This window comes from Strigops habroptila, chromosome 4, assembly GCF_004027225.2.
Source record: "Strigops habroptila isolate Jane chromosome 4, bStrHab1.2.pri, whole genome shotgun sequence".
Classification (NCBI taxonomy): Eukaryota; Metazoa; Chordata; class Aves; order Psittaciformes; family Psittacidae; genus Strigops; species Strigops habroptila.
In genome coordinates this window covers 84,070,464-84,098,428 of record NC_046358.1, presented here as the reverse complement: position 1 = coordinate 84,098,428, position 27,965 = coordinate 84,070,464, and the positions used below count along the sequence as shown (strand labels likewise).

Sequence of the window (27,965 nt, the reverse complement as noted above, 5' to 3'; positions counted from 1 at the left end):
GCAAAGTCCTTTGCCCGCGGTGGGGGTTCACCTCTTCTTCCCCGCACCCGCCCCGCCGTCTTCCACTCGTGGGGGTGGCTCCCCAAGAGGGCCTGAGAGACCTGCCCTTGGCCACGCATCGCCCGGAGCCTGAACAAAGGCGGAGGAGTGAGGAGAGAGCAGCGTGGCCGCGGGTGGGACCGTGCGGGTGGGACCGTGCGGGCGGTGCCCCCCCTCCCCCGGTCCCGACCCCCCGGGGCTCCCCCGGCTCCTCCCGGCTGCCCGCCCCCGGCGCTCTCCCAGCCCCCTCCGCCTCTCTCCTCCCCTCTCCTCTCCCTCCTCCCCCGGTAAATCCGAAGTTTCCTGTTCAGCGCGGCTGAAGCTTTGGAAGAGCGGCTGCGGAGCTGCCTGCTCGCTCTTTGGGATTACCGTCGGGAGAGGCTCCGCTCGGCTCGGGAAGGGCCCCCACCACCACCCCTCCTTCTCCATCCTCCATCCCCGCGGGCGAGCGCCGCACGCCGAGCCCCAGCCCTCCCCTCGTTGGATTTAGGGGGTGGTGTGTGAGGGGAGGGAGGGGGGAAGATCCGCCGCTTCCCGGCGCCCCGATTGCTGCCTTGGTCCCATGTGAACTGGAAAGGCACGGCTATGCTCCTGGGGACACCGCGCTCCGCCAAACTAAGGTAGGACACCCACATCCTCCCCAATATCCCCATTCCTATCCATTTTCCATAAATACAAAGGAAAAAGCCGCTGGGTGGGGGCACCCTGGGGGTTGCAGAGGGGGATCCCGGCTTCCCCGGGGGGCGGGAACGGCCGCGCCCGGGTGAAGGCTCGACTCCCCCCTTCCTTTCCTCGCCCGTCTTTGTTGTGTCTGGAGCGCCGGGGCCAGGTGGGAGCCGCGCCCCGCTCCGGGGGGGGCCGCCGCCCCTGACCCCCTGCCCTTGCCCCGCAGGTCCCGGCTGCTACCATGACTGATGGCGAGAGCCCGGAGCCGCTGCCGCGCCCGGCCGGCGGCGAGGTGCGGGTGCCCATCACCGTACCGCCGCGCCGCCCCGCCGAGCAGCCGCCGGAGGATGCCGGCTCCGGCAGTTCCCCCGGCCGCGACCCGCCGCCCGACCTGGCCTCCGAGGAGGAGGAGCAGGTGCCTTACCCGGCGCTGGCACCCACCGCCTTCTTCTGCCTCAAGCAAACCACCCGCCCGCGCAGCTGGTGCCTCAGGCTGGTCTGTAATCCATATCCTTTCCCCGAGGGACACCGCACCCCTCCACCGGGATACCCCCCACCGGGACCCCCCTTCGCACCCCGTCGGTGTTCTGCGTCCCCGGGGGCTCACTGCTCCCTCGGGCACATGGTGATGCCACAAAGCCCGTGGAGTCCCCAGTGCCTCTGTGCTGTCCCGATTCCCACCTCAGGAAGTGGGATGTGGGGGTCTGCAGAAGTGGGACAGGCAGGGAATGTGTCCCCCCGTGCTCATCCCAATGGCTTCATTTGGGGGACACGCACACTGAGGTCCCCTCGCCTGCACCAGTCTTGTCCCACTATCTCATGTGGGAGCGAGAGGGACAGGGCGATAGGACGAGGCGCTTGGCCTCAGCATTAGCATTGCGCTGGGGTTGGACGGTGCTGAGCCACAGCCCTCCAGGACCCACAAAGGGGAGAACCCCTCAACTTCACTTACCTCCTGGTGGGGTGACAAGGAGCAAAGTTTAAGGACAATCTCATATTTATTTTAGTCACAGTGGGGAATTTCAGACAGGCGCTGACCCTCGCGCTGTTTATATAAGAGAGCAGCTCGGAGCTTGTGTGTGCCTTCTCCTCACAGAGAAATGGAGTGGGTTAGAGTTGCTTTGGAGAAGGCACATGCCTCGGGTCCCAAAAACTCCCCTTTGCTTTTGTTCTTTTGCAACTTGCAGGCAGGGAAGGGAATGGACAGTCAAACCTCTAAATCGCTCCCCCTTCCCTATGCCCGTTACCTGGTTTATTAATGTTAAATAAGAAAGAGCAGCGTGCTCCTCTGAGCTGTGACATGCAGCAAATTGAATTTTACCCGAAATGCTTGTGTGCAAGCAGAGAGTTGTCAGTCTGTCTTGGTAATCTTCAGAAAGTGAGCTTTTAGCTTTGCTCTGCACATCAGCTCAGAAGCATTGACATGGTGCAGATAATTCATGCTTTTACCTGTCCCCGATACCTGCCTGCAGTTTGCTGCCTACATCCTGCTGCTGCTATTAAAAGCATTATTTATTAATATGGTTATTATTGATCTCACTTCAGTTAACCGTGTGCATCTGAGCTCACTGTTCTCCTCAGCAACACCCCCAAATCGAGCGTTGTTGTGAGGAAGAATTGCACAATCCTTCCCTGAATGCTGCTTTGGATTGTTATTGGGAAAAATAATCAGAGGGAAACCCCACAATATTTAAGGCCTTGGGGCTCCTCTTGTTGGAACTAGGCTTATGTGAGCAGAGAGATTTGTGCAGAGAGATTTCCACTTGGCACCGTTGCAAGGGGGGAACCGGGCACATACACGCGTGCAGATGGAAGGGAGATGTAAACAAGTAGTTCCTCTCCTCAGCGAAGCTTTAGTTATGTAGATATTAAATGTAAATGGTGGTTCCATAACAAGAAAGTGAGAAAGCTGGTCCTGGAGGGGTTTGGGGAGGACACTGTGCTCTCTTGGAGCTGAGAGGGAGTCAAGATGGATCTCGTCCCTTAAAGCAGGTTATCCTGTTTCAAAACTTTGGGGGCAGGTGGGAGGGAGAAGCCTTCTCCTTCAGCTTTTTTGGTGGGATCTCACTCTCCTACATGTGCTCTGGGTTTGGCATCCCCAAAGCTGATACAGCTGGAAAATGAACTGGCAGCAGGAGGAGAGCAAAGCAGCATCAGCATGGAGTGAGGGAGGTTGTGTGGAAGAGAGTTCAGGTGTGCTCATGCTGCTGCAGGATGAGGCTCTGCTTTGATTTTGCCTTTCAGCATCACCTCAGAATTCACAGGAGAGCGAGTTCCTTTACAAAACTTACCCATCTGACAAAACATTAGGTGGAAATTTTGACGGTGGGTTAATAGTGAAGCCAAAATTTAATATGACTCCATCAGCCCTGTGTTGTGGTGTTCTTGCTGTCAGCGCCGGTATGTTTTGGTTGTAGCAGAATGAAGCTCACGATGTATCGCAGCAAAAGGGACTCCTATTCCCAGCAAAAATAGCTCCTTGCTGGGATTTTCTCCCCCTTCTCCTGGTTGCCAGCAGTCCCACATGTCGCAGGGAGAATAATCGTTCGGTGTTGACTTCTAAGTTTCTTGGTGAGAGCGCCCGTGTTGTCGGTGGTTGTGACTTCTGAAGCTGCTTAATGAAGCTGTGATGAGCAACCTCGGAGCGAGGAGATGTGTGTCTTGCTCAGGAGCTGGTGCTGTGTCTGGGTGGTGGGTGGCTTATGTCAGACCGTAGGCAACCGGGGGTCAGGCAGCTCAGGAACAAGCTGTTGCTGTGGGACTGGGACTTGGAAAGCAGCTACATGGGGTGACTTGAGGAGTGGCTGGTGTGGTAAGGGCTGAGGTTCCCCCAGGAGCCTGTCCCAAGGGAAGAGTAACTTGAAAGAGAAGACTGCAACAAAAAGATGGTTTCTGGCCAGTCATGCAGTTTTGGTGACTCTGCCCACCCAGAAACATAAATCCATAAACCACAATAATGAACTTTACATTTCCATTAAAATCTTCCTCTGTTACAAAAGGAAGGAATGTGAAGTCCCCTAAAATCTGACTCTAAAGAGCTTCACTGAGGTGCTTGCTCACCTGGGTAGCACTAACCCCTCTGAAAAGCCGGTGCCTTCCTTCGATGGTGCTTTTTCTTGCTGGGAGAGTTGTCTTTTGTTTTCTTCGTGGTTTATTTTGGGGAGGGGGGGAGAAGGTTTCGCTCCATGCCCTCTGATGTCCATGTCATTTGTCTCCCCATGCTCACTGAGTGTTTTCCAGTGTGGGAGCGCATCTCTGTGCATCTTCTCTGCTGTGTTTCAGCTCCAAAACTTGTGCATGTTTCGCCCTGCCACCAGACAGAAAGACTTCATCCTTGTGTCCCTGGGCTGCAAACAGAGTTGTCTGTCTATCCAGCACGCCTTGAAAAGCAAGGGTGTCCTGTCCCATCCTGTGGGTTTGGGGTCCGGTTCCCTTCAGGTCCCTGTCGGTTCTCAGGGGTGATCCCATGCGATGCTCCTAGCAGAGGCAGGCATCCTCACCCCACCTCAGACCATCTATGTCAGCATCCAAAACCCCAAATGCGGTTTGGGGATTGCTGTCGAGCACATCTCACGTGGGGCTCCCAGCAAATCCTCATCAATCCAGATCTCCTGAACCACGAAAGCTGCTCGGCCGCTCCAAATATTTGTCAGTAGCAGAGATAGCCCAGACCTGTGGCCTGGAGCAGGTGGAAATCCTCCACGGCTGGGTCAAAAGCATGGTTTGCCTCTGCAGCTTAAGCAGGGGGGGTTACTGCCAGGCTTAGAAATAGCTAAAAAAAGCCATTGCCTGGTTCTTGGGGGGACAGGTGGGGCTGGGATCAGCTTTCGGAGCCGGGAGCCTGCCCAGCCGGAGGCACGCATCCGTGCATCGGAGGGAAAACCACGGAGAGGGCAGACGTAGTAGATGCACGTTTGGGTTTTTAATAGCTGCGTTTGGGAATGTTAAGAACAACCTGGAAAAAATCCTGCCCCACCCCCTTCATTTGCATGGTTTTTGTATTAATAAACCCAAGAAACTTTGGAATTCTCAAACAACAGAAAGCAAAAGATCTACAAGGAGCTGATTTTCAGGTGTGGGAGCAATAATCAGAGAGTTGTGTCCATGGAAGTTTAATCAAAGGAGCAGGAAGCATTCAGACTGGGTCTGATTGTCACGGTTGACTTTTGTTGAGCTGTTTGCTATGTAGTGTCATTCTTCAGCTTTCCAAAGTGACAGCTCCCACACAGGAGTCTCCTTCCGAGCTCCAGGGTTACCTCCAAACCCAACTTCAACCAGAAACCCCCTTATAAGTGAGAGTTTAGAGCAAATAATCAGCACAAATATAGCTCTTATGGCACGGGCAGTGGTTAAAATTGAGTTTTCACTGTCAAGTTGTATTGTATCTTTTAAGAAGCTGTATAATTGGAAGCAAACTTATTTTTTCAGTCCTGGATCTCCTACATGGGTTTATTTATAGAGGTCTGTGGGTGGGACTTTGTGTACTCTGAGCACGTTGGGTGGTATAGAGCCAGATTTTGGGTTTTGCCATCCTCTGAGGTCCTTTCCTTGCTCTTCCCAAGCGCCGCTGTTTAACTGATGGCTCTGCAGAAACACAGAGCTCTGCCTGTATCCAGATGGATGTTGTCTTTGATATATTAATTTTGCTGTTGCTAACATGTTGATCAAGGAGGTGTTGAGTCACCTTTTATCAATCCCTGGGAGTCCCTGTGCCTCAGGTGGGATTTGGATGCAGGTCCTGGTCCTTGTTGGTTCATTCTGTGTAACACAGCGATGGGCTGGGGTGGCCATCAGCAGCTCCACCATCCACATGCCTTGAGACTTTGTGGCACCATGAACACGTTGCATTGCTGCAAGGGTTTTACTGGGCTATAACCTGGGACTGCTTTCCGTCATGGCACCGAGCATCAGTTTTGCAGCATGGCCTTTGATAAGGCTCAAGCAACTTTGCTGGTTATTTTGTGATTCGTAAAACCATGTAGTGATTCATTATAGGTTGAGTTCTCTGTGCTTTAGTCAGAAAAAACCCTCCACTGATTTATTTTCTCAAGTGGCTACAGAGCTGGTTGGTGCCAGCTGATTTCTGTGGGACTTGGCTCTGTTCTCGTCTTTGGGTAGAGTCTCTGCATGCATCAAATCTGGGGTTTATTTTTTTAATCATTTTTATTTTCTCAAGTGCTTCTTGCAGCACTTGCTGTTGCCATTATAAGCGCTTCAGGGCAGACCCAACATCCAGAATAACATCCTGTGTGTTATTTCCAAGCATTCCTCAGTTTAGGTGTCTATACACTTGGATGATGAAAAAATACACTTCATGCAAAATGGTGTATCTGCTCTGTCTCTAACACTCTGGTCTTCACTCCGTCTCCCTGTTCTTTGTACTGGGGTAGGCTGTTTGCTTGTCAGTGTTATAAATTGTTCTCTGACACGAGGCTTGCAGTTCTCTTCATTCCTTATTGCACGATTGATGTGTTCTGGCTCCCGTGTCTGTGGGAGCATTGCAATTTGTGATTTGGGGGGGTTTACACTGAAGCATGTGGAGATGTGGGTATAAGTGATGGGGTCTGGACTCCCCATCAGTTTGACAAACTTCATTTGATTGCTCTATAAATAAGCATGTATCAGATTTGAGGAGCTTTATCAGAAAGCCTTTGCTTTTAATCTGTTCTTATTCGGGCTGTCTCCTGACAAGTGCAATGGGGAGGGTTTGACCGAATCATCATTTGTCATCCCCGAATATAAATATTGCAGTTAAAATATTTAACTTGCTGTGGAAAAACCCGCTAGCGAAGAGATGTATTTCTGGCCTCATCCTGGGAGCTGCTCAGCATCCACGACGCCCACTGAATCTGGTGAGAGGCGCAGGTGCTGTGCACCCAGCAGCATCTCCCACTGAATGACAAGCAATTAGGAAACATGAGGAAGAAAAGTCTTGTAAATTGTTACTCGGCTAAAAATATGTTGTCCACATGTGGTTCAGCTCCTTCCATTTCAGTGTTCTGTGTTGGCTCAATACATCTCATCAACAGTTTAGTCCTGGGTTTTGTCTTTAATACCAACAGAAGCTATCTTTGTTGGCTTGTCGTGGTCCCTGCATCCCTGGCACGGCCCAAACCCATCATCTCTGACCTCTGTATTGCACCCTGAATTCTTTAAGTGTTGCTCATAGCTTGTACCTCTGTGAAATGCCTTTTATTCCTGACTTCTAGCCAGATTCAGGAGCATGGATCTGTGTTGGAAATCCCTGTCCTATGGCAAAGCTGCTGGCGTCTGTGATATTTAAGACAAATGCCAGTGTGGGCAGGTTGCTCAGAGCAAGGTGTTAAGCTCTCTGCAGACTCAAACAGGCATTAGTTGGTGCTTGGCTCCTGGTCTCAAAATGACTTTTGCAACAGAAAAAATTGGGGATAGAAAGCTAATGACAAAAATACTTTCAAAGAGGATGAGGTTTTGCTGTAGCTCTTTGCAGCAGGGACTGGTGGTGTAGGTAATACCTGTATGTGCTCAGAAGCATGAGTGTAGAGAAACCATAAAACCAGATACGATGCTGGTGAAATTGTCTGATGAAATGGAGCTGATTCATAATAAGAATGAAAAGGTCCATCTGGGCAAGGAGCATGAAGTAAATCAGAAGGATAAGTAATGACAATAAAATTAGATCTTTGACTTTAATGAAGTATAATATTCAGTAAATAGAATCATGTTTAACCCCTCCTCACCCCCAGTTCTGATCTTTCCCTTATGCTGGTGAGACCAACCTTTTACTGGAGCCCCAGATACCCCATTTATCTCTGGCCCTGCTGCACTGGTGGTTGAATTCCAAGCTGAGTGTGCAGCTTCTCAGAGTTTTAGGGATTTATCTCAGTGTTGTCCCAAGCCAGGATTGCAGCAGGTATCTCCAAGCAGGTTTAATTCACAAATGCACTTAGAAAAATTTTGCCTACCTTGTTCTTACTCACCCTTTTGTTGCTACAAAAGCCAATGGATTCGGAAGTTAACTCTCTGCATCCATGTATCCAAATTTACTATACGTATAGTTTCACTGGAGATAGAAATTTCAATTAGTTTAGGATGTCTTTTCCTAAGGAAGGGAAATAATTAAAAAAGATACAGTGCTGGTACCTGAGAATGGAAATGTGGAATTGTCTGATGGAATAAGGTTTTGTGACTTTTTAAATTGTCCTGAACTGGATATTCCCCTCCAGTGAGAAATTGAGGTGTTAACTTGTTGCATCAGATTTTACTAAAGATTACTTGTAATCTCTGTGAAACAGCTACAATTTACTCTGTTTTTTCAGGCTGTGATTTATCACCCTTCGGAGCCATTAATTTGCTACTTTTCCAGGCATTTACAAGATATATCCCAGACTCCACTTTGTAAAGTTTTCCCAATTGCCTTCACTTTTCTCACCTTTCAAATCTGGTGGGAACCAATAAATGCAGTTTCAATTTGCAGTTTGTTTACAAGTTTGGTTTATGTATTGAGTCCATATGTATTTTTTCCAGCATGCCTAGATGGCAAATCCTTTAGGAACATAAATCAGTATATCACATGAGTTGAGCTGCGCTGATTAATGGGGGCAGAAGACCTATATAGCAAATCTCTTCTTTATGTTATAGATGAATTTTAAGCGGTGTAACCCCAAGCTGGATATAGATATTTTCTCCGTTATCATACATCTGTTTCTAAGATGCTTTACAGTATTTTGGTGAGGTTTTTTAACATACAAAAGTTGTTTTAGATTTATTCTAATTGAGTTTAAGCTTACCTTTTCCTTGGCTTTTGTTACTTGGTTTTGGGGCTCAGGCTGGCTCCCAAGGGGCCAGTCACCAGCATCCACCTGGGCTGACTTGGAAGCAAAATCTCAGCTTTATCTGCCACAATCTGAATGACGTGTTTGGAGTAACTCCGTTAGAGCAACCAGGATGACATTAGTTTACAATGAATGAACTCTGAATCACGTTTTTCTCTGCGTGGTGGTGTTTTGTTTTTAAATTGCTTCTGCAGAAAAGAAGCATTGAGCTGCCTACTTACAGAGCTCCGATTAGTTTTGCACTGCATGATGCACGTAGCTTGTGGTCTACCCTTTCCTTATCCTGGTGTGAATAAGGAGGAGTCCCAGGGGTACAGCCTTGGCTCCGTGGACTGCACACCCAAAGACGTGCAGGTGTGTTTTACTGTGTTCACGCATCAGGCTGAATTCAACCTGGCTGGGCATCCAAACCTGTGCAGTAGCAACCTTTGCCACCAGCATTAAAACTCATGCAAGAAATATGCTACTTCTATTTACACAGATGTTTTAAGAGAACTTGAGCTCAGATTTTGCCCTTAATTCTTGAGGTAGCATCTGGTGTTTGTGTCCAATCCCTTAATCCAGCTGCCGAAGCAGCCTTATGATTTTAAGTAAGATACACTTTAAACTGAATATTTAGCTTGGATAGGAGGAAAGTTATTATGTGATCTCCCCTAATAGTTATTTCTAAGATAACTTGGACCAACTTCAGATCATGAGGGTATGCACTGTATTTTTAAACCAGCAATTAAGAGTCATCAGCCTGCATAGAGACAAACTGGAAGTGAATTAGAGGCTGATGAGCTCTGTGCCGGGCTTCCAGGGCTGTTCCCAGCCTCCTGCCGCAGGGAAATATCAGAGCGGTCACTCCAGAGCTGGCTGGCCAGGAGGAGGAGGGGAGCTTTGACAAGATACAGCTGTAAAAGACAATTTTCCTCTTTCTTTCCCTTAATAAAAATCTGTTCTGAGCACTGTACCAGGCGGACTAGTTTGGCAATGGATTAAATGTGCAGCTTCGAGATCTAATTTTGCCCATTTCAATTGACAGATGGAAATTGTTGTGCTCTCACAATGCTACTAGTATCTTGCAGTTCTGCTCAGAAGCAGTGCCTCCAAAAGCCACCCGGAGAAATAAGATGACTTTGTATGTGTGTACATCTATTTGTGATCGTGGTTCCTTCAGAGGGTGAATTCAAGCTGTGTGGCTGCTCCTGGCCTCTTTCCTTCATCCTCATGGTGCAAAGTAGGAAGAGGATTTGCCTCAATGCTTAATATTTGGTAGATCTTGCTGCAGAACGTAAACCACAAGTTATGGTATGGGATGTTTGGGCCATCTGTCCTGTTCCAGAATGCTGGAGAATCACATTAACTGGGATGTTGGATGAATGTTACAAACAGGGATGTTTTTGGGGAGAGCATCCCCTGGGACCGTCATGAAGCTTGGTGTACCCAAACTCTTTGATCTCTATCACTCTCCTTTCCACTCATGCCTTTTGTTTTGATTTTTCTGTTTTTCAGTTAAACCCTCTGAGACTTGGGATGGGTACACAGGTATTTGCATAGAGATCTGCTCCTGTCTCAGAGGAGCTGCAGCCCAGGCTGCTTCTTGATGTGGTTAAGGAGAGAAAGCATGAACTGACACCTCCTTCATTAGGGACGACAGAGAGAGAAAAGGATGCAGAGCTCCCCAGGAGCTAAAGCAAACTGTGGCTATTGGTGCTGCAAATAGAGATTCTTTAGGCTTAGGTTTCAGGCTGATGGGAAAGCAGAGAAACACAGAAATGCAATATTTGTGTCTACATACTTAATATATCTATGTTTTTATGTGTATTTGTATGTATTCATGCTCCTGTTTCTAGCAAAAAGGACTTCACTTTGCAAAGAAGTGAAAACCTTTTGCCTGGAAGTAGATAGCAAGCAAATTTATTCCTTGGTTGGGTTTGTCCATAAAGATGCTGGCAGACTTTGAGGTGCTGATGGAAGCCCTGGGGTGAAATAATAAATCCATGAGATCTTTATTATTATCTTTGGGTTTCCACCTGTGGAGGAGTGTAGGGAAGCATCAGTTTAGGTTTGGAAAAGAAACTGAGAACCTATTCTTCAGCCATGTGTTCCAGGTTAGGTAAGCTGATGGTCCAGGAGCAGGATTTAGCCCTAAACACACTGAATATCCTTAGCCTCTTAGTACCAGGCCCTTTTGTGTGTTTGTGCAGAGCCTGTAATGGTATAATGTACACTGTAATTTTGTTGTTAAATCTGAGCTACTTTGGCATGGTGGGGACTAGGCGGCTTGTAGCGATTGGAACATTATGGCTCATTGAATTTTATAGCCTGGAGGATTAAACTGTGCAGAGCAACTTTTGAGGTAAGAGGGGAAAAAAAAATCACCTATTTTTCCTGAATCTTGTTTTTTCCTGGGCTGATATTTAACATCTTTGGGCTTCTGGGCATGGGCAGACAGGTGGGAGAGATGACAGTGAAGGGAAGCAAACCCCAGGAAGATTGCTATCCTATTAAATATGTTCCCAAGGAAAGAGATTTGGATCCATTCCCAAGGGCACTGGTAAATGCCACGTCTGTAAATATGCTGGGATTTCCTTCACCTTGCTTCCCACTAAAGATTTTAATTCCATCTCTATCAACACTGGTAAGGGAAGGGAGGAAGTCAGAAGGGTGTTCTATTTCAGATGTGGTTGTGGTGGTTATCGGTGATCCTGAAGACTCTTTCTGCAGTGTCAAGCATACACCAGTGCTGTAAATGTTTTTATTACAGTCACAACTGCTGGTGTGGGTCTCCTGGACCTCGACCTCACAGAGGTTTATAAGGCAGCAGTAAAAATTCACTCAACACTGAATCATGTGTATTTTACATGAAGAGAGGCTCGTGAAGGGCTTGGTGACCACCACAGTCTCTTAAATCACTTATCAAGGCACGAAATGAGTGCAGGGTAAGTTCTTGCATGTCTTGCTGGCACAGCTCTACTGGACAAAAGCTGGTTTATTTTCTGTGTGGTGTTGTCCTTTGCCTCTCTGATGAGGATCAGTAAAATGCTCACTTGTGAGAGTGCCTATTTTTAGTGTCCGTGTGGAACACTATCTGGAACTTGCCTGCTCTGGGCAGAAAAATGCTACTTTTCACATAGGCTTTGAAGAGATTTTTCTCATTTTCACTAGTAAGTCTGAACCTGACAATTTGGTATTTAAAAGAGGAGCTCTGGACTTGCTAAAGTGGGAAGTAACTCTGTTGTTGAGGCCAGGATGAGGGATAAAGAGGGATTTCACAGTTGGCTAGTTGCTTTTCTCCCACATCGTAAGCTTACCCTATTTTTCTGACCATGTCTCAGTGTTTGTGGCATGTACAAGTCCTGCTCCGATAGCTCCATCTCCAACCTATAGCTTGATGCCCCTGTTATGATGAACTGAAATCTTACGCTGTTGCTAGAGCAGGGTGGAAAAAATCAATGCTCAGCCATAGCAAAATGGAGGGTCATCTTAAGGCCATATTTATTCTGTTTTTACTTTCTTTTTGTTATTTCTTTGTTAAACATGTCTCTCACTGAAATTTCCCAGGCCCTGCTGAGTCATGGCTGCTTTCTTTGTAGCTCTGTTGTGTTTTTGACAAGTACCTACCAGGCTTTTCCATGTGTGTTCATCAAGGGATGGAGCTCGCAGACCTGCTTCTCGTGTGCATGGAAAATTAATGATGAGCCCATTTGCATTATTAGCATTTGCATCAGGGCAGCACTTAGGCTGAGCCCAGAGCCTCTGCCAGTGCTGCAGAGCATAAAGTAAGAGGCAGTCTGGGGCTGAGATTGCTCTGAAGAGTGAGTTTGATTCTTTCAGGAGGCAAGAAGGGAACCAGGACAAGGAGCAATGAGGTGACTTGCCAGGGGTCATGCAGACAACGAGTGGTGGAGGTGAGACTGTGACTTGGATGATTCCTTCTGGGAAGCATCTTCGAAATAGCTCATATCCATATGCACAGAACAGAACGTTTCTGAGAAACAGGTACCAGATATTAGCACTAATGTAGGAGTGTATGTGGTCAATGCTCTCCAGATGCTCCAGAAAAGCCTCTGGTTGCTTGAGGGACAGGCAGAGCTTATAGATAATGGGAAGGGGATAACTTCAGCTAAATGGTGTAAAGCTTTGGACACTACATGGACATCATCAGTCCCATCTTGCTGTGAGCTTATCTGGTATTTGATTTGCTGCTTATCTGAGACTGGGTTTTGCATGTGGGCTCCGTAGGCATGGAGCTTCCACCAAAGAAAGGTGGTTGTTCCCTATTGTGCCTGTGTGTTCCCATGGTCTCGTTGCAACCCAGCGGGACTGTTCATTTCAGTAAGGGCTGTGGAGTGTGCCCTTAAGCAAGACAGGAGGGATCAGTTGGGCAAAATCAATCCCCTGCCTGCTCCGTATCACTTTGTCCTGATAAGTTGTCAGTTTAGCTCTAAATGCTGTGTTTGAAAGCACATCTCTGTTCTCCAAGATGGGTCAATGTCAGCAGCAGTATCAGTTGAAGGATGGATTTAAGCCACCAGCTTATCACAAGAAAGGGAAGCTACATCTGAGGCATAATTTCTTGGCAGCCTGTGATCTTTCATAGGCTGGAGAGAAATTCGGGAGGGCAAAAACTCAGCTACCGCTGAGTCAGCCCTGCAGTTTAATGTTTCCTAATACCAGGTTGTAGCAGCACGGAGGTGGGGATGCAGTTGGGTGGGATGGAGCTGTTTGCTCGCCAGCCTGGTGCAGTCTGAACCATGTCCCAGTGCAAATAAAGGGGGGGCCATGAAGGAGATCCCTGAGTCCTTTTGCAGCCGCTGCTCGGAGAAGAGCCAAAGACAAACAAGGCATAAGCCATCCTCTCATGGTAGCAGTGCTGGAGTCCCAGAGCAATGTCAGGAGGTCACTTAAGGACCAAGTTCAAGCTGGCCTTAACCCTGTATTTCCTGGCTTTGCCTGATGGAAGCCAGACCTTGCCTTGTTTGAACACCGGTTCTGCAGCAGGGGTGATGGATTGCAGTGTGAGCTTTACCACCCTTCATCACTGCTTCCTCTGCTCTTTTGGCCTGCTGTGTTCAGTTCAGTCAGAGTTTATTATAAATAACTTCAGATAGCAAGCTGAAATATCCTGGTCTCGCTAGGTTTTTTTTTCCCCTTGGCAGTTGCAGAGCATGAATCAGCTTCAAGGCAATTGAGGTATTTTAACATAACATTTACAGCCCATATCTATACAAAATGCAACTTGTGTTTATAGAAGTGGGCCTTTAACAGTCTCTTATCAAAACATATGGGACTCTGCAGTTGGGTGCTGGGGTTCCTCTGGAGCGTTCCCCAGACAATACAGTTCCACATCAGATTGTCTTGTGATGTCTGTAGACTTAACCGAGGCTGTTCTGCACACACAGTTGTGAGTCCTCCCTGCCTGGCCTGCAGCGTTCCTTCGCCTCCTCTGAGCTCCTTTCCAGAGCCCTTTGAAATTCCCTTATCGCTGAGTCCTCCCTTCACCCCTGCGTGTCCTTGGCAGGCAAGTCAATGTCATGATGCAGAAGAGCACATTGTGCAAAACAGGATAAGGTATCAGTGAAATGGAGCGATGGGTTGACAGATGTTTGGGAGCAGGCAGCGGAGAACAAGTCCTGAGAAGTGAGGCTTGACTTTTTCCCTGCCACAGGCCTTGTTCCAGAGCAATCTCTCCTTGACCAGAGGCTGGGGTCACTCTGGGCTCCCCATCATCAGACCATGGAACAGGGAGACTCATCCTCCCCCAAAGATGTTAGTGCTTCAAGGAGTGTGTTTGATCCCGGCAATGTGCTCTGATCCAATCTCCTGTTGGATGCTGTCCCGGCTTTCTGCAACTTCAAATGGCTCTTGGTGCAATCCATTTCCAAACAACTGCTATTTCACCAGTCATAGCGAGGGGACCAGACATCCACTGGATGCTCTCTGCTTTACAATGCCTGGACCAGCATCCTTAAAAAGGCACACAGCCCTGTTGTGTCTAATAGGGCTGCTGAGAAGAACAAGATCTATCAGGCTCTGCACTGCTGTTTCATCCCATGGTATTGCTTTCTTGGGTACTCTGTGACATGCTGCCTTTTTTGGAGAGCTGGAGAGCCGACAGCCTTCCAAAAGCTTTAGTTTCTCCTACAGAGCCTATCCGAGCTTCCATCCTGAGCTGCTTAAGTCTGTAAATTAGAAAGTTGGAGTGAAAATTGGCCTTCCCATGGAAGTTCTTGTCCTCTCCAACCCATAAATTTTAATGGGAATTGGGCATGCTGAGTCTCTAGGCAGCTCTGTAGATCTCAGCCGCTTCTGAAGTGAATCACACTTGACTGAGGCCTGAAGAAAGCTCTTCATTTATCTCGGTACCTAGGATGGCTTTTAATGCTTGGGTTTATATCCTTAGGTTTATATCAATCATAGTATTTGATAAAAGTATGATTGATTCATTTATTTCAAGCTGTTGTTTGCAGAGGGCCATGGGCTCTTCAGGAGGAAAATGCTGTGTCTGAGCAGTATTGACTATATTAACTAATGAAGTCATCAGGCTGTGGGCAGGGTCTGGTTTGCCATTCTGGAGGGTGCAAGTGCTTTGGCTTAACCAAGTTCACAAGCTGGTGGCCCAGGTCATGCTGCAGCTCTCAGGATACACCTGGCATCTCCTACCAGCCTTTGGAAGGGCTGATAACGGGTGGCTCACCTGAGCTGCCACTTCTGGAGCCAAATCCCTTGGGTCTGATGGGATTACACAGCCCCTTGGGTGCCTCAGTTCCCTAGCAATGCTTCTTAGGCATCAGACAGTAGCTTGTTCACAGTGCTTCAAAAATAGAGCTCTCTGGCTCTTGTGTTTGCTTGGTGTCTGAGCCACCTTGATCTTGTGTCTTCTGCCAGTGCTGAGCCTGGATAACCTCTCCCAAAAGTCTGGCCTGATATTTCTAGTTGTGGTGCTGCTTGGCTTCTTTTGATGGAGAAACACCTTGGTGTGTGTTTTTTTCCATGGGTGAACCCCTGTTCCTTGGATCCTCTCCTGTTGAGAGGATGACTTTGCACCGATGTCCCTTGGTTGCACAGTGACAGCTTCTCGGGAGCTGTCTGTCCACTAGATGTCCAACCTCTGCTGCAGAAGGGGTGATCCAGCTCACAGGGAAGGTTGTAGCCACAGATGATGTGTAGGGAGCAAAATAGGATTTGAAGTCTGACATGAGCGGATGTCTACTCGTTACCTTATTATCCATCTGTGGGATGTCAAATGACTTCCCGTGTTCACACATAGTTCATCTTAAAGCAGGGTAGGAAATGAATGCAGGGTTTTCCCTTTTTTTCCTGGAAGTGTATGAACTATTTCAAGTGAAATGTTTCGAGGGTTCAATTGTCCTCCAGCTGAAGGCTTCAGCCATGCTGCTGAAGGGACTTCCAGATTTAAAGTAAACTTATGGGGACCCAATTCTGAACTCATGATCTTACCTTTACACCAGTTTTTAAGAGAAGCATCTCGTTTATGAATAGCTACTGATCATCATGAGTATCATTTGAAGCAGAACTTCTCCTTTGAGATATTGCTGGAGATTGGTGGGGTTGGAGCATGGTCAGGATCTCTGTTCTTGTACAGATTGGATGTCTCTGGTGCTATCGCTTGGTAAAATGAGATTTAACAACTTAGAAGGAATCTGGTACTACTTTTGTGAAGTCAGGCATTTTAATTCAGTTTTACTTGTTTTATTGACCTTTGGATCAAGAGATGACAGTGGCTGCTGAATACAGGGAAGATTATCAATATACCTTGGTTTTATGTTCTTTTTCTCTGTGTATTTGCGCTGCCAAGGACAGGAGGTGGATAAACCTTTGGGCTGACTCAGTTCCACTCCTTTGGTGGAACCAATCATGAAGATGTGGACATAGATTAGGGTGTTATATCTGTTCCCCTGTGTGTGTCTGTGTCCTAAAGGCTTGGCTGGGCTCCCATGTGTCCCAAGGAAGGAAACTGCTGGTAGTCCAAAGTCTGTTGTGGTCCCACCAGGCCAAGAAGCTGAAAGCATCCATCAGGCCCTTGGCACGTGCTGCTTAACTTGTATCTCAGAATTCCCATCAATCGGCATCTCCTTTTGTCTTAATTAAGTAAAAAAATACATACTTGTATGTTGCTCAGCTCAAGCGTGAAGGGAAGATTCCAGTTTGGGATTATTTTTAGCCTCTGAAATTATTCATGAGGCTCTTTTCCCTGATTTATGACGCTACCCTGCACATCGCCATGTAAATGACTCTTAAATGGAATGTTTCAGCAGTTTTATAAGAATTCCTCATGTGAGGGGAAAATAAACAGTTTGTCATTTACCAGACTCTGTTTGATTATTAGATTTGTTACTATAAACATTGGGCTACGCTTCTCTCAGCTGAGGCTGCTAGAGATAGATGACTTCAGAGAACCATACCGTTAAATAAAAGCTAACCTGACATGAGAAGTCAGCATGGGATTGATCAGGCCTGGTCCCCTCTGGCCAGATAGATGCTTGTTGGCTAAAAATTAATGCCTGATGTTGAGATTCACATGACTCCAGTTTTTCAGATCTCCTTCAAAGAGCAAACGGGCTGTGAGAGGTGAAGCACATGGGTTTGGCATCCTGGGGTCCAGGTTGTGGTGCTCCATCTCCGTGCTCATTCCTGGCCTTGTCCAGTATTTGAAGAAGTCAGTGCAAAGTGGTGAGCAAGAAAGTAAATGTTCAGTTTATTTGCAGTTCTGGTGAGGGGACTGGAGGGGCAGAGCATCGCTGATGTGCACCAATGCCTTCATATGCAGGCCCTGGAATGGAAGGGCTGTCATGGGAGTGGAAATACAGCCATGGAAATTCATCAATCCATTGCTAAAGGGGTGAAAAATACTTCTCAGGCCCTTGGGGATCAGGCTTAGAGAGTAAAATCCTAACCCAATAACTGCATGGCAGCTTAGGAGCTTCTTATAGGACTCATCCTTTTCCCTTGAGCTAAAAATGCATCCTGCTTGGAAAAGAGTTTTCTGTAAGACCATTGATTTGGAGGAACATCTTGGCTGTAACGACCATGATGAACAATTTGGAAGTGGCTGGACTGTGTTTCCAGGGCATGGTGCAGAGAATAGCAGGTTGCAAAGTGCAGCATCAGGTGCCTTCAAACCCTGGTGCCTGCAGTTACTGATCTCACACACCGACAGCAATCCAGGACTGGCTCTGCAGATGCAATTCCCATGCACACGTGGCACTGGAATGGCTCTGCTATGCTTGGAAGGAGATTACTCCTGCACTGGGATACACACAACCAGCGATGTGTGTCCCATCACAAGCCTCCAGGCAGCTCTTTGAACCCCTCAATGTCCCTGCAATGCACCCCTCACCAGGGAGCAGGGAAGCATGGGTGGGTGGGTGGGTGTGTGAGAGAGAGCTACAGCCAGAAATGAGCACAGAGGAAAATCAACCATGAAATTGGTAATTTTAGGAGCTCTACAAGGGAAGAAAACTCTGCTTGTTAGACACCATGTAATTGCACTGCAGTGGCCTGGGTTACAGGTGGCAGACGGTGCTGGTTTGTTCAGGAATGCTCCTTATGCTTTGTGACTCCTGTCTGCAGGGACCTGGGAAGAGCAGAGCTGATGAGAGGAGTGAGGTGTCACCATGGCGTGGACCAAGGTGCATGTTTGGGTCCCAGGGTGCGTAGGGCTTATGCTCATAAAGGCAGTTACCCCCCTGGTTGTGTTGTGTTTCTGGGTGTCCCTGTGATGGTGATGATCTGAATATCCCACGATGATGCTCTTGCTGCCAGGCACACGAGCAGGGTGAGATGAAGGGGATGTAGAAGAGTGTAAATGTCTGTGAGGTCACAGTGGTAGACAAGGGGGTGAGACTGGGGGGGGGTTGGACACCCTTTTCCCACTGCGGCAGGTTTGTCTGTGATTTCCCAGATCCCAGACTCATCCTCCATCCCCATTCCTCAGCAGTGCTTGGGTTGGCCAGGGCAAGAGCCAGGGAGGCTACAGGCAGGAGCTTGTGCTTTGTCTGTCATGGGAGTTACACCGGAATTAGCGGCAGAGCTGAGTCTTGTGGGATCAGCAATAAATCCTTCCGGGAATATGGTGTTTGTCTGGGTGTCACTGGGTGAGTTGTAACAGGGATGGGCCCCTCAGAGGGGATGATGAGATGCAGGACAGCCTGGCTGGGGAGCAAGAGCTGTGTGTGGAGGAGGCACCATCCCCCAGAACCACATCTGTGGTTGTGCTTTGGCCATTTCTGAGGGCTGGAGCAACAGGTTATAGAAAGCAGGAGAAGCAGGAGCTTGGTGCTCCCACTGCACCTCAACTGAGACTTCTTCCATCACTCCTGTCAGTGCCAGTTCCTCAGCTTAGGCACTGTCCCTCACTAGAGGTGATGCCAACTTTGCTGCTCTGAGGTTCCACACACATTTCGGTCTCTTGCAGAGTACCTGGTCCCTGGCACCACTCTGCTCAGGGGGGGACAGAAACTGTGATTTTACATGCGTAGGTTGTTCTGCTGGTACTTTTTATTCTTCCGTGAAAAGCTAACAGTGTGTTGTAAAAACAAATCTCTGGCCTTTTGCTTTCCAAATAGCAAAGGGCCGACGTGTTAATAGGAGGGAGGGATGCAGTGGCGGGCTGCCAGCAGGATGCGCTTCTTCCCTGGGGCTCCGCTTGCCAAGATGCCATCAGCCTGGCTCCAGGAAAGTTTTCCTGCGGCCACAGGCTCTCTCCAGGCAGAGTTTTGTTGTCTCCAGCCTGATGTGAGTTAATCACATGCAGCCACCCGAGGTTTTATGAGAAGGGAGATGTTTGCTTGGTGAAAAGGGGTCCTGGCAGTGCCCACTCCCATGGAGCACCCCTGGGTGCGTGCCCTCCTTCTGCATCCCTGTCACTGCTCTTCTCTTACTTGATATTTCCAGATGCAGAAAAGGCCTTTTTCTCCCCTTGTGCTGCAAATGACTCTTTTCATGGATATCTCTCGGTGCATTTCTCTTATTTATTTCAGCCAAAGATAAGTTTAGAAGTTTTCTTCCCCTTTTGCCAAGGAAAAAGGCATGTCTCTCTGTCTTTATCCTTTTTACAGATTTGGATGTTTAGAGCTGTGCTGAAACTGATTCCAGGTTTAGGAGTGTGTTTCCATGCGTGGTTTAGGTTTGGCTCCTGCTGGTGTCAGGGCAGCAAGACCTGGGCCGCGGCTGTGCCATGAATTCAGAGCCCTTCATGTTCATCCATAGCAACTTATAATAGAGGGATTATTCCATATTGGTTTAAGATGAGCAACAAAGCATTACAGTAGGAATAATGCCCTCTTTAAGCTTAACGTGCTTGTGGCAGCAGCTTGGTAGGAACTATGGGGAAAACCCACATATTGACACTAAACCCCTAAAAACTAGGTTGAAAAATGAAACCTAGTCAATACCTAATGACCATCTATTATTTCGCTTCCCCATACTGTGTTAAAACAAAGTATGAAACTTCTGATGCTCAAAGGACTACTTTCTGATATGCAGCTGTGCCGTACGTAATATGCAGCACACGTTCATGTGCAGAAACCAAATGAAACTGGTAATTAGCCCCTGAAACAAATTAGAACAGAAGATGCAATTTTATTTTGCATAGTGCCTTTTCTGCAAACTGTGTCTCAAAACACGTTGGAGAGTTAAGTAATGCAGAGCTTAAATAATAAGCGCGCTGGGAGAGCAAATTAATAGAAAAGGATGGATATTGCTGCAAAGCAGGAAAAATTGAGGCTGGGAAGAGCTGAGGTTGCTGTTAAGGGTACTGTGTGGAGCTTGGGTTGAGCCTCAGCTCTCCTTGCGTGTTTGTCCCTCTGTGGTTTGGTCTCTGGGTGTTAAGGAGATGCGTCTGTGCGGAGCAAGGAGGACGGAGAGCTCTAGGAATACAGCGTGGGCTGAGCGAGCTTTGCTGTGAGATGGATGAGGTTTGTACAGCAGGCTATAAAATTAAGGAGAACAATTTTGAGCCAATTTGTTTGTCTTTCTCTTTCATGGCTGAAGACAGAGTAGCTGTTGCGCTGTGGCTCTCGCTTCCACTCCCTCTGTCTCATTGACTCACCAGCTCGCTTTAAATCTCAGCTGAAAACATAACTTTTTCTCCTTCTCTATAACTCTTGCTCTCCTTCTCAATACCAATATATTTAATGCTAAGTTTGTAGCTGTATTTAATGCTGGGCAGTGCCATGGAGATGCAGGGTGTGAAATACAGCCAGACTGCAGCGTGCTGTGATGCTGTGGGCAAGAGAGGTGTGGACTATTGACCTTCTTCTCCTTATTCTCCATCCTTGGAGATGGGGCTGCTGCTAAATCCTCCAGCTTTCACTTGAAGCTCGAAGAGTGTGTGAAAAAAGTTTGCAAAATATCCACAGGTGTAATGGACCTAATCTTGGACACATCGAAATCAATGATAGTTTGAGCTTTAGAGGGTCTGTGCCTTGCCTTACTCGAATGGAGTTCAGATTTGGGCCAGGCTCTCTTAGCGTCACAAGGAGAAAGAGATAAAATTGGGAGAAAACAAAAGTGGGAAGTTTCTAAACCAGGGGTGAGCAGCAGAGCTCAGAGAAACCTCCTGTCGTGGGCAGATGAGAGCTGCTGCAGATCCCAGTGCCTTTGGGATGATCTCATGATGATGGTCCCCTTCCTCCAGTGTCCCCGCAGGGGTCAGCCTGTCCCTTACCCCATGCCTGGTGGGAACCCACACACCTAAAGTCCTTCACCTCTTTGGTGGATGTGTCTGCAAGAGCAGCACGACACACCATTGATTTTCCTTGGAGTTATGTGGTTTCAGAAGTGGACGTCAGCCAACCCACAGGACCTTCACTAAATCTCTGAGCCTGTTGTGAGCTGTGCAGTTCTCTTTGGGGTTTTGTTGTGTTTGTTTTTTGGTTTGTTGTGTTTTTTCAATGCTGTTGCATCTACAGTTTCTCAGTTTGTATTTTTTTTTCTTAGCACATTGATCTGAATGGTTGTTTGCTTTGAGAAAGCCAGGGTGGTTTATTGAATGAAATGTGGATGCAGGCATTGTGGTCCAAGGATAGAAGCAAGGCAAGATTGGGGGAAATGCTCTCTTTCTTTATGCTAAGTGATATATCAATGGGGAAAAAACCAATATCCAGCTTTTGGGTTCAGAATCAAAGTTCAGGTTCAAATCATCAGTCAAAGCTGACGATTTTTGACCCAGTGCATGGGAGGGGATGGTAGCTCCTGCATGCAGATTCCCCAGGCAGGTCCCAAGAAGAACACTTCTGCTCCTGAATAATGGCTGGGGTTTTAGTAGAAGGAAGCTACTGCATGGCTATTCCCTTCATTGGGCCGAGCTCAGCCACTAAAAGTCTGTGTTGACTCCAGTAACTCTGTTATTGATATTAAAGTAGTAGCCTGAGGAAGAAAGAGTATTTTTCAGGAAGAAGGAAGCAGGTTTTATTGTGGGATTTACTCCTGACTCAGGATGAGACATGACATGCTGCTGCAGGGAGGACGTGGTGGTGACCTTGCAGGAGGCTGGGTTTGTGTCAGTTTTGCAGACTTAAGGCTTTTGAAAGCCAGAAGTTTTAATAGGAGTGAATGATTTTCAGGTGCCTGTTTCAGCCAGTCAGGACTAGTTGGCCTGTGGTTTAATTGAGGGTCATGGAGCAGCACCTTTATGTCTACAGAAGTTGATGCACAGAAGCAGCTCAGGGCTGCTGAAAATGGTGTACAGAGAGGCTTGAGCTGAACACCTCAGGGTCTCTGACAGGAGAATTTTTGGCTCATAATGTCATTATTGCTGTTCTCATAGAAAGATTGTTTCAGGAGATCCATAACCCACTTCTGAATGATCTCCAGACTGGGTTTGCTTCCTCGTGCCAGGCAGATGCTGAGCTGAGGCCATGGCACATATTCATAGCTTTGCTTAAAGAGAAAGGGGAATACTTGGACTTCTTCACATTTAAAACCATCTTAAAGGTAATAATACAGTTTGAAGTGTCCTTCCCCAGAGCAGTCTTTGCATATAAAGGAGTTGTCTTCCCTCATCTCCACACACTGCTTTCACATTGTTTTGGTGCTCTGGAAAATCTTCCTTTTCACTAATGAAGTCAGATATGTGGGAGCTCAGGAGGGATGTGGCTTTCCCTATGTTTTTAGGCCATTTATATACTGAAAGAGGCCTGCAGGGCTTTTATATGCTGAAAGATGAAACCACCTCCTGAAGCTACACTGTAGAGATTCAGAGTGATTTTTGGGAACCTGGAGCAGTTCTTGCAGCGCTTTGAACTCTTGCTTTAGTCTGATGGGATTTCTTCATCTCATTATGCAGCAGATAAAATACTGTCCTTGAGGAAAGGAATTACTGTTTCATACAAAGACTTAAAATACCTTGATCTTTCTTTTCACCAGAAGCCAGCTTATTTAAAGTGAATTTTGGCTGTGCTGATGGGTACCAGAATAGTGGCCTTGAAATGGAAGTCTTGTAGGGAAAAGCACAGCTTGGGCAGAAATGGTGCAAGGTGACTTATCAGTTTGCTAAAACATCTCAAATTCTACCTTTGAGGGAGCATCTGAAGAGGACAAGTCCTCCAGGATTTGAAGTCTGTGCCAGTGAAGGTAATTGCAGCATAAGTATCATGGAAAGCTTAGCCTTCAAGGCCATGGCAACATTACAATACCACAATTTCTAGGGACCTCCATTAACCCAACAGCAGTGTTTAATAGGACATAACAAGTAGCATTTAAAATCCTTAGTCTAATCCTACCCAGATTAAGTTGTTTTTAATTCCAGTTGTTATGGCGATTAAACACCAGTATTCAAGTAATACTTTAGGTTAAAGCTATAAATATTTCTAAAACCAACTTTAAATTCTACACCTCAGTTTTTCCTGAAGGACATGTTCTCATAGGTGGTATTTATTGTGTGCACCAAGAGCATGTGCACGTTGGAGCTGAGAGAGATGTAGAGACTTGATTGACAGGAGTATTTCACCTTTCTCTGTTGTCTTCTAAACAATGTCCTTAAGGCCTGAAGGGTCATTGCTGGTTGTCACTGGATGTATGACAGGAGACAGAGGGACAGTCATCTCCCTTGTCTCCAGGACTTACAGCAATGGGGTGTTTCATATTTGCATAGTTTCCCTATAAGGGATCAGGACTTCCTAACAAGGATGCTGCAAGTCCAATCCCACTGGGTACCAGGGGCTTCTTGCACTGCAGAGCATCCCTCTTGGCGCAGAGCATCCCTTGTGATGTTGGGTGGCCCTGGGCACCCACAGCCTGTGCCTGTTGTCACAGTCCTGCCTTCATGCAGCGCAGCTGGACCATCCACAGCAGCGAGCCAAGCAATTCCCTCTTGAGCGCTATTAATATCTTTCTTCTACGAGTCTCACAGTCTTATTATGGTGAATAATGAAAGCATATTCCCTGACCTTTGCTCCTTTGATCCAAATTGCATTCTAACAAGTATATGTATTTTTGACCCATCACATGATGGGAAAAAGACTCCATCCTGGTCAGACTGAATTAAAAGCAAGTCTGATTTAAGAATGTATCGAGATGAAGGCTTTCCTTTTGGCAGCTTGGTAATTTGCTGACTGCTGTCTCTCTCTTTTCAGTCCCTTTGCTACCATGAACTTTAACGGCATCCCAAGCAGTTACAATAAAGAGAGGCTATGAAGTAGCTTCTTGCCTTTGTCATTTAATTGCTACAAGGAAAGCCAGTTATGATGCCAGGTTTTATGATATCAGGGGGGTAGATTTATTAAAATTGAAATAATAAGTCATTTTAGGTTGGGCGCTCTTTGAAGGAAGGGTTGTCTTTCTACTCTGTGTAACACCTAGTGTGATGGGATCTGTTCTGTCTTGTGCTTGGGGCTACTTCTGCATTATGAATATATCATTATTCAGTTAATCTGTTTATGGTTGCTGCCATTGAGAGAATTTTAAGATGCTATAGGATTTTATTTGTAATTTAGGAACTTTGTAACAGATCTATGTCAGATATACATCCACTGCTGCAGCACGGATGTTCCCAAGAGGAGTCTCCTTGTCCAGGGGAGATGCTGCAGGGGGAAAAGTTCAGAAGCATTGCCCTAACATTAGCAAATAGAGAGAAACAGCATAAACCTGAATATTTATTGATTTTAATCAGATTTCTGTCTTAAATCAGCAGTCTAACCTGGTGAACACAGTTTGCTATTGATTTAAACAAAAGAACTCGTGTGTGTTTATATATATATATATTTTCCAAGATGTGTTAATCTGCACTATGTGAATCTTTTTGAGCCAAAATGTCAGTTTTACTATTTGGCGTCTAGCTAGGAGATTAGGCTGGAGGTATAGGAAATCAACCCTCTTCTGGAAGTGTGACAGCCGTAGGCTGGGATCTCATATTTGCATGTGAAATGTATTTGGTTAATATTGCCTGAGACTTTTTATTGTAACTGCAGAGGATAAAAACCATGGAGATGGTTTGATTTGTTTGATATTTCTATTAGTTTATCATAAGAGATTATATCGCATTTATGTAAAGCAAGCAAACACGAAAAAAGAGAAGCCATACATTCTCCCCCTGGGCTTGTTGAGTTATTATACTATTATTACAGTTAATTCAGTATTATTTGGCTTTGAGAGGAATAGCTATTGTTACAGAAGTGCTCCAGAGCACTTAATACTACAAACACTACCTAATTGTCCTGTGAGCAGTCTCATTGAAATCCATAGGAAAAAAATCACAGGAACAGGTTTTATATTAGCTCTGTTTTGAACTGTGGATTTGGAATAGGTTTTGAGATGCTAGAGCTCTCATTTTGAGAAAACACATGCAGAATATCAGCAAAGCAAAGCAAGGCAAATGCTTTTCCTACCCTCTGTTATCAGCTGGGTTGTGAGTTCAGGACAAGCTCCATGTGTTGAAGTCTGCCTGGGGTTTTGGGGATCAAAAGAAGCCCTAAGGCATAAAAGGGGACATCATTTCCCAGGGATATTTGTACTTTAGGGATCAAATATTACTGTCCTTCAACTTTTGTTGCTCCGCAAAAGAGAAGAACAGATGTAAATGAATGAAACCTCAACTCTGCTGGGAAAAAAGGGAATGTTTATTAAAGAGACAGGGATTCTTCTATGCTGCCCAGCCCCATGGGGTGTATTCTGCAGGTGCTCATAGGGGATGCTCTTTCTGGTTCATTTACCATTTCCCTCTCACAGCTCCCAGCAGCATCACACTACAGGTATTTCCTCATTTGCAGTAAATTTGCTGTTCCAGCAGAGAACATAGAGATTTACTCATTTTTATCTAAGCTCTCTCAATGTTTGCATCTCATTCCCTGTCCTCTCCCAAGTCAGACTCACGCTGACTTGTCTCACTGTCACGTGAACCGGGATGTGTGTAATACAGCGAGATTCCGTGGCAGTGCTGTAAAAACTCAAAGCTGGGTATTCTTTGCCCAGACAGGTGATTTTTCAGGAGCAAGCATGGTGTGTTTCCTGGGAAAGCCAGGACGGAGGGAGCAGTGCTGGAGTTTGGCTCTCATTCTCCCTGTGCCCATATTTTCCACCTTCTGCTCCTCTCTTGTGTGTAGTAACACCTTTTGCAGCCCAGCTGTGTTTTTAGGACAAGAAGAGAATCGTGGTCTCGAATCCAGGGCGAACAAATTTAGCAAGTAGAAAGTGGATCTGGATGGAAAGAAAGGAGATGGGGGGGACATGGCAGCACCCGTTGGGGTGGGCAGGGGTAGAAAGCACCTTCCGGGCTGGAGCCACATCGCTCCTGCTTTTTGCTTCTAATGGAAAAATCTTTTTACCCTTTGCAGCAGCTCTTGGGTCACAGCATGTCCCTTAGCATGATGCTGCCCTGCAAATGGGGTGCATCCATCCAACCACTTGCCTCTATTTTATATCATGGATTTAAAAGGCAAGCAGGGCGATGGGGAGCAGGGGGACAGCACTGTGTGCTGCTGCTCACACACGTGTGCATCTTCCCCTCCTTTTGATCAGCCTTCCCGGCGGATTTTCACACCCACGCTCAGAAAGAAGTTTGGTGGGGATTTTTTTCAGGGAGGGGACAGGAAGGAAAGGGAGAATTATTAATGAGTTTGGAGCGGTTGCCATGGGAACCTGTTGCTAATGAATCTCTGGGGTTTCCTCTCTACCTTGAGCCACGTTTCCTGGTAATGGCGTTCCCATGGCAACGGATGTCACTGATACCCTGGCTGACTCCTGGGCCACTGCCTCGGATGGGCAGATAAAGCTCCTTATTATGTCAGCCATGGGGATTTAGATGGTGTGAGTGGGCTATCAAACCTGCAGGCCCCTCTCCTCGACCTCCTGCAAGTTCAGAGAGTTTTCTTTTTTTGAGCAGTTTTGACATTTACCAAAAATTCCAAACCTGATCCCATTTTCTGTGCTAGTTTTCCCACCACCAGCATTGCTTCAACCTTTGCCTCCCACTTGCTATCTCCTGGCTGCCTCCTCTTCCTTGCCATCTCCCCACCACTGACTCACTGTCTGGGGTGAGCCAGTGCTGGGCGTTTTGGGAGGAAAGCCTGGGAAATGTGGGAATTTCTCCCCAGTTCTTCATAGTGGGCTCATTTGCAGAGTGTGGGATAATGAGCTGCAAGGTTTGCAGCCCTGTGGTTTTTCAAAGGGTGGCATGATCGCTTTGAGCTGGCTGTGTGCTTAGCTGGGTGGCTCGGGCTCACTGTGGGTCTTTGAGCAGTTACACACGTGAAGCTGGTGGAGAATGAGAAGTTAAAAGATGCTTTGCCTGTTTCCAGCCCTTGCAAATGGGGTGGGAGCTCCCAGGGCAAGCAGAAAGGGTCAGTGGATGGTTGGATGATGGGAGAGGACATGAGATGAACTAGTTGCACTAGGAAATTACCTGGTTTTGGGTTTGTTGGAGGTTTTTTCCCTTCTAAACCAAGTGTTCTTTTGTGTCTGTGTTTAGTTTTTGGTTCCTTCCCTGTGGCCAGGAGCAGGAAGATGCTGCAATGTCAGCCCAAACCGTGTAATGCCTGAGCTGAAATTCCTGGGTTAGAGACACTTTGTGGTGAGGGCCACACTCAGCTCCCCATTACCCTTCCTACAAAAGTTGCTTAGCTCCAGATCTTACGTTATTCATCTGATGTTATAAAGTGGATTGATTCGGGAGCTTTGATCCAGGCTTGCTCTGTGAATGCTGGCGGACATGCAGCCCCGCTGCCTGGGACGTGGTGTGGAATGCTCCCACAGCAGCTCTCACAAGCAGATGCCTATGCTGCCAGAGTTAGGAGAAGCCTCTCTCCATCCTCATTTTGGACAGGTAAAAAGCAAAGGAGGAAAATAAAGCGGGGACCAAGTGGTACCTCTCCCTGCTCTGGCATCCAAAAGCATTGCTGATTTCTAGACACACAACATCTCTGAGCACAGCCAAAAACAGGGCTTGAACCTCCTCATTTAGAGGATTTTTGGGAGAGCTCAGGATTCTGATTCCCAGGA

General features: G+C 47.0%; 1 protein-coding gene across 2 annotated transcripts in view; it reads left to right on the top strand.

Moving 5' to 3' along the window:
• Window positions 1-339: 339 nt before the first annotated feature.
• CACNA1H (calcium voltage-gated channel subunit alpha1 H) overlaps window positions 340-27,965 on the top strand; it is a 231,630-nt gene continuing 204,004 nt past the window's right edge. For both annotated transcript variants that reach the window (XM_030483014.1, XM_030483013.1), the window contains exons 1-2: window positions 340-659; window positions 932-1,212. In XM_030483014.1, coding sequence (XP_030338874.1) covers window positions 947-1,212 — 266 coding nt within the window. In that variant the 5' untranslated portion in view covers window positions 340-659; window positions 932-946. The remainder of the gene's footprint in view (window positions 660-931; window positions 1,213-27,965) is intronic.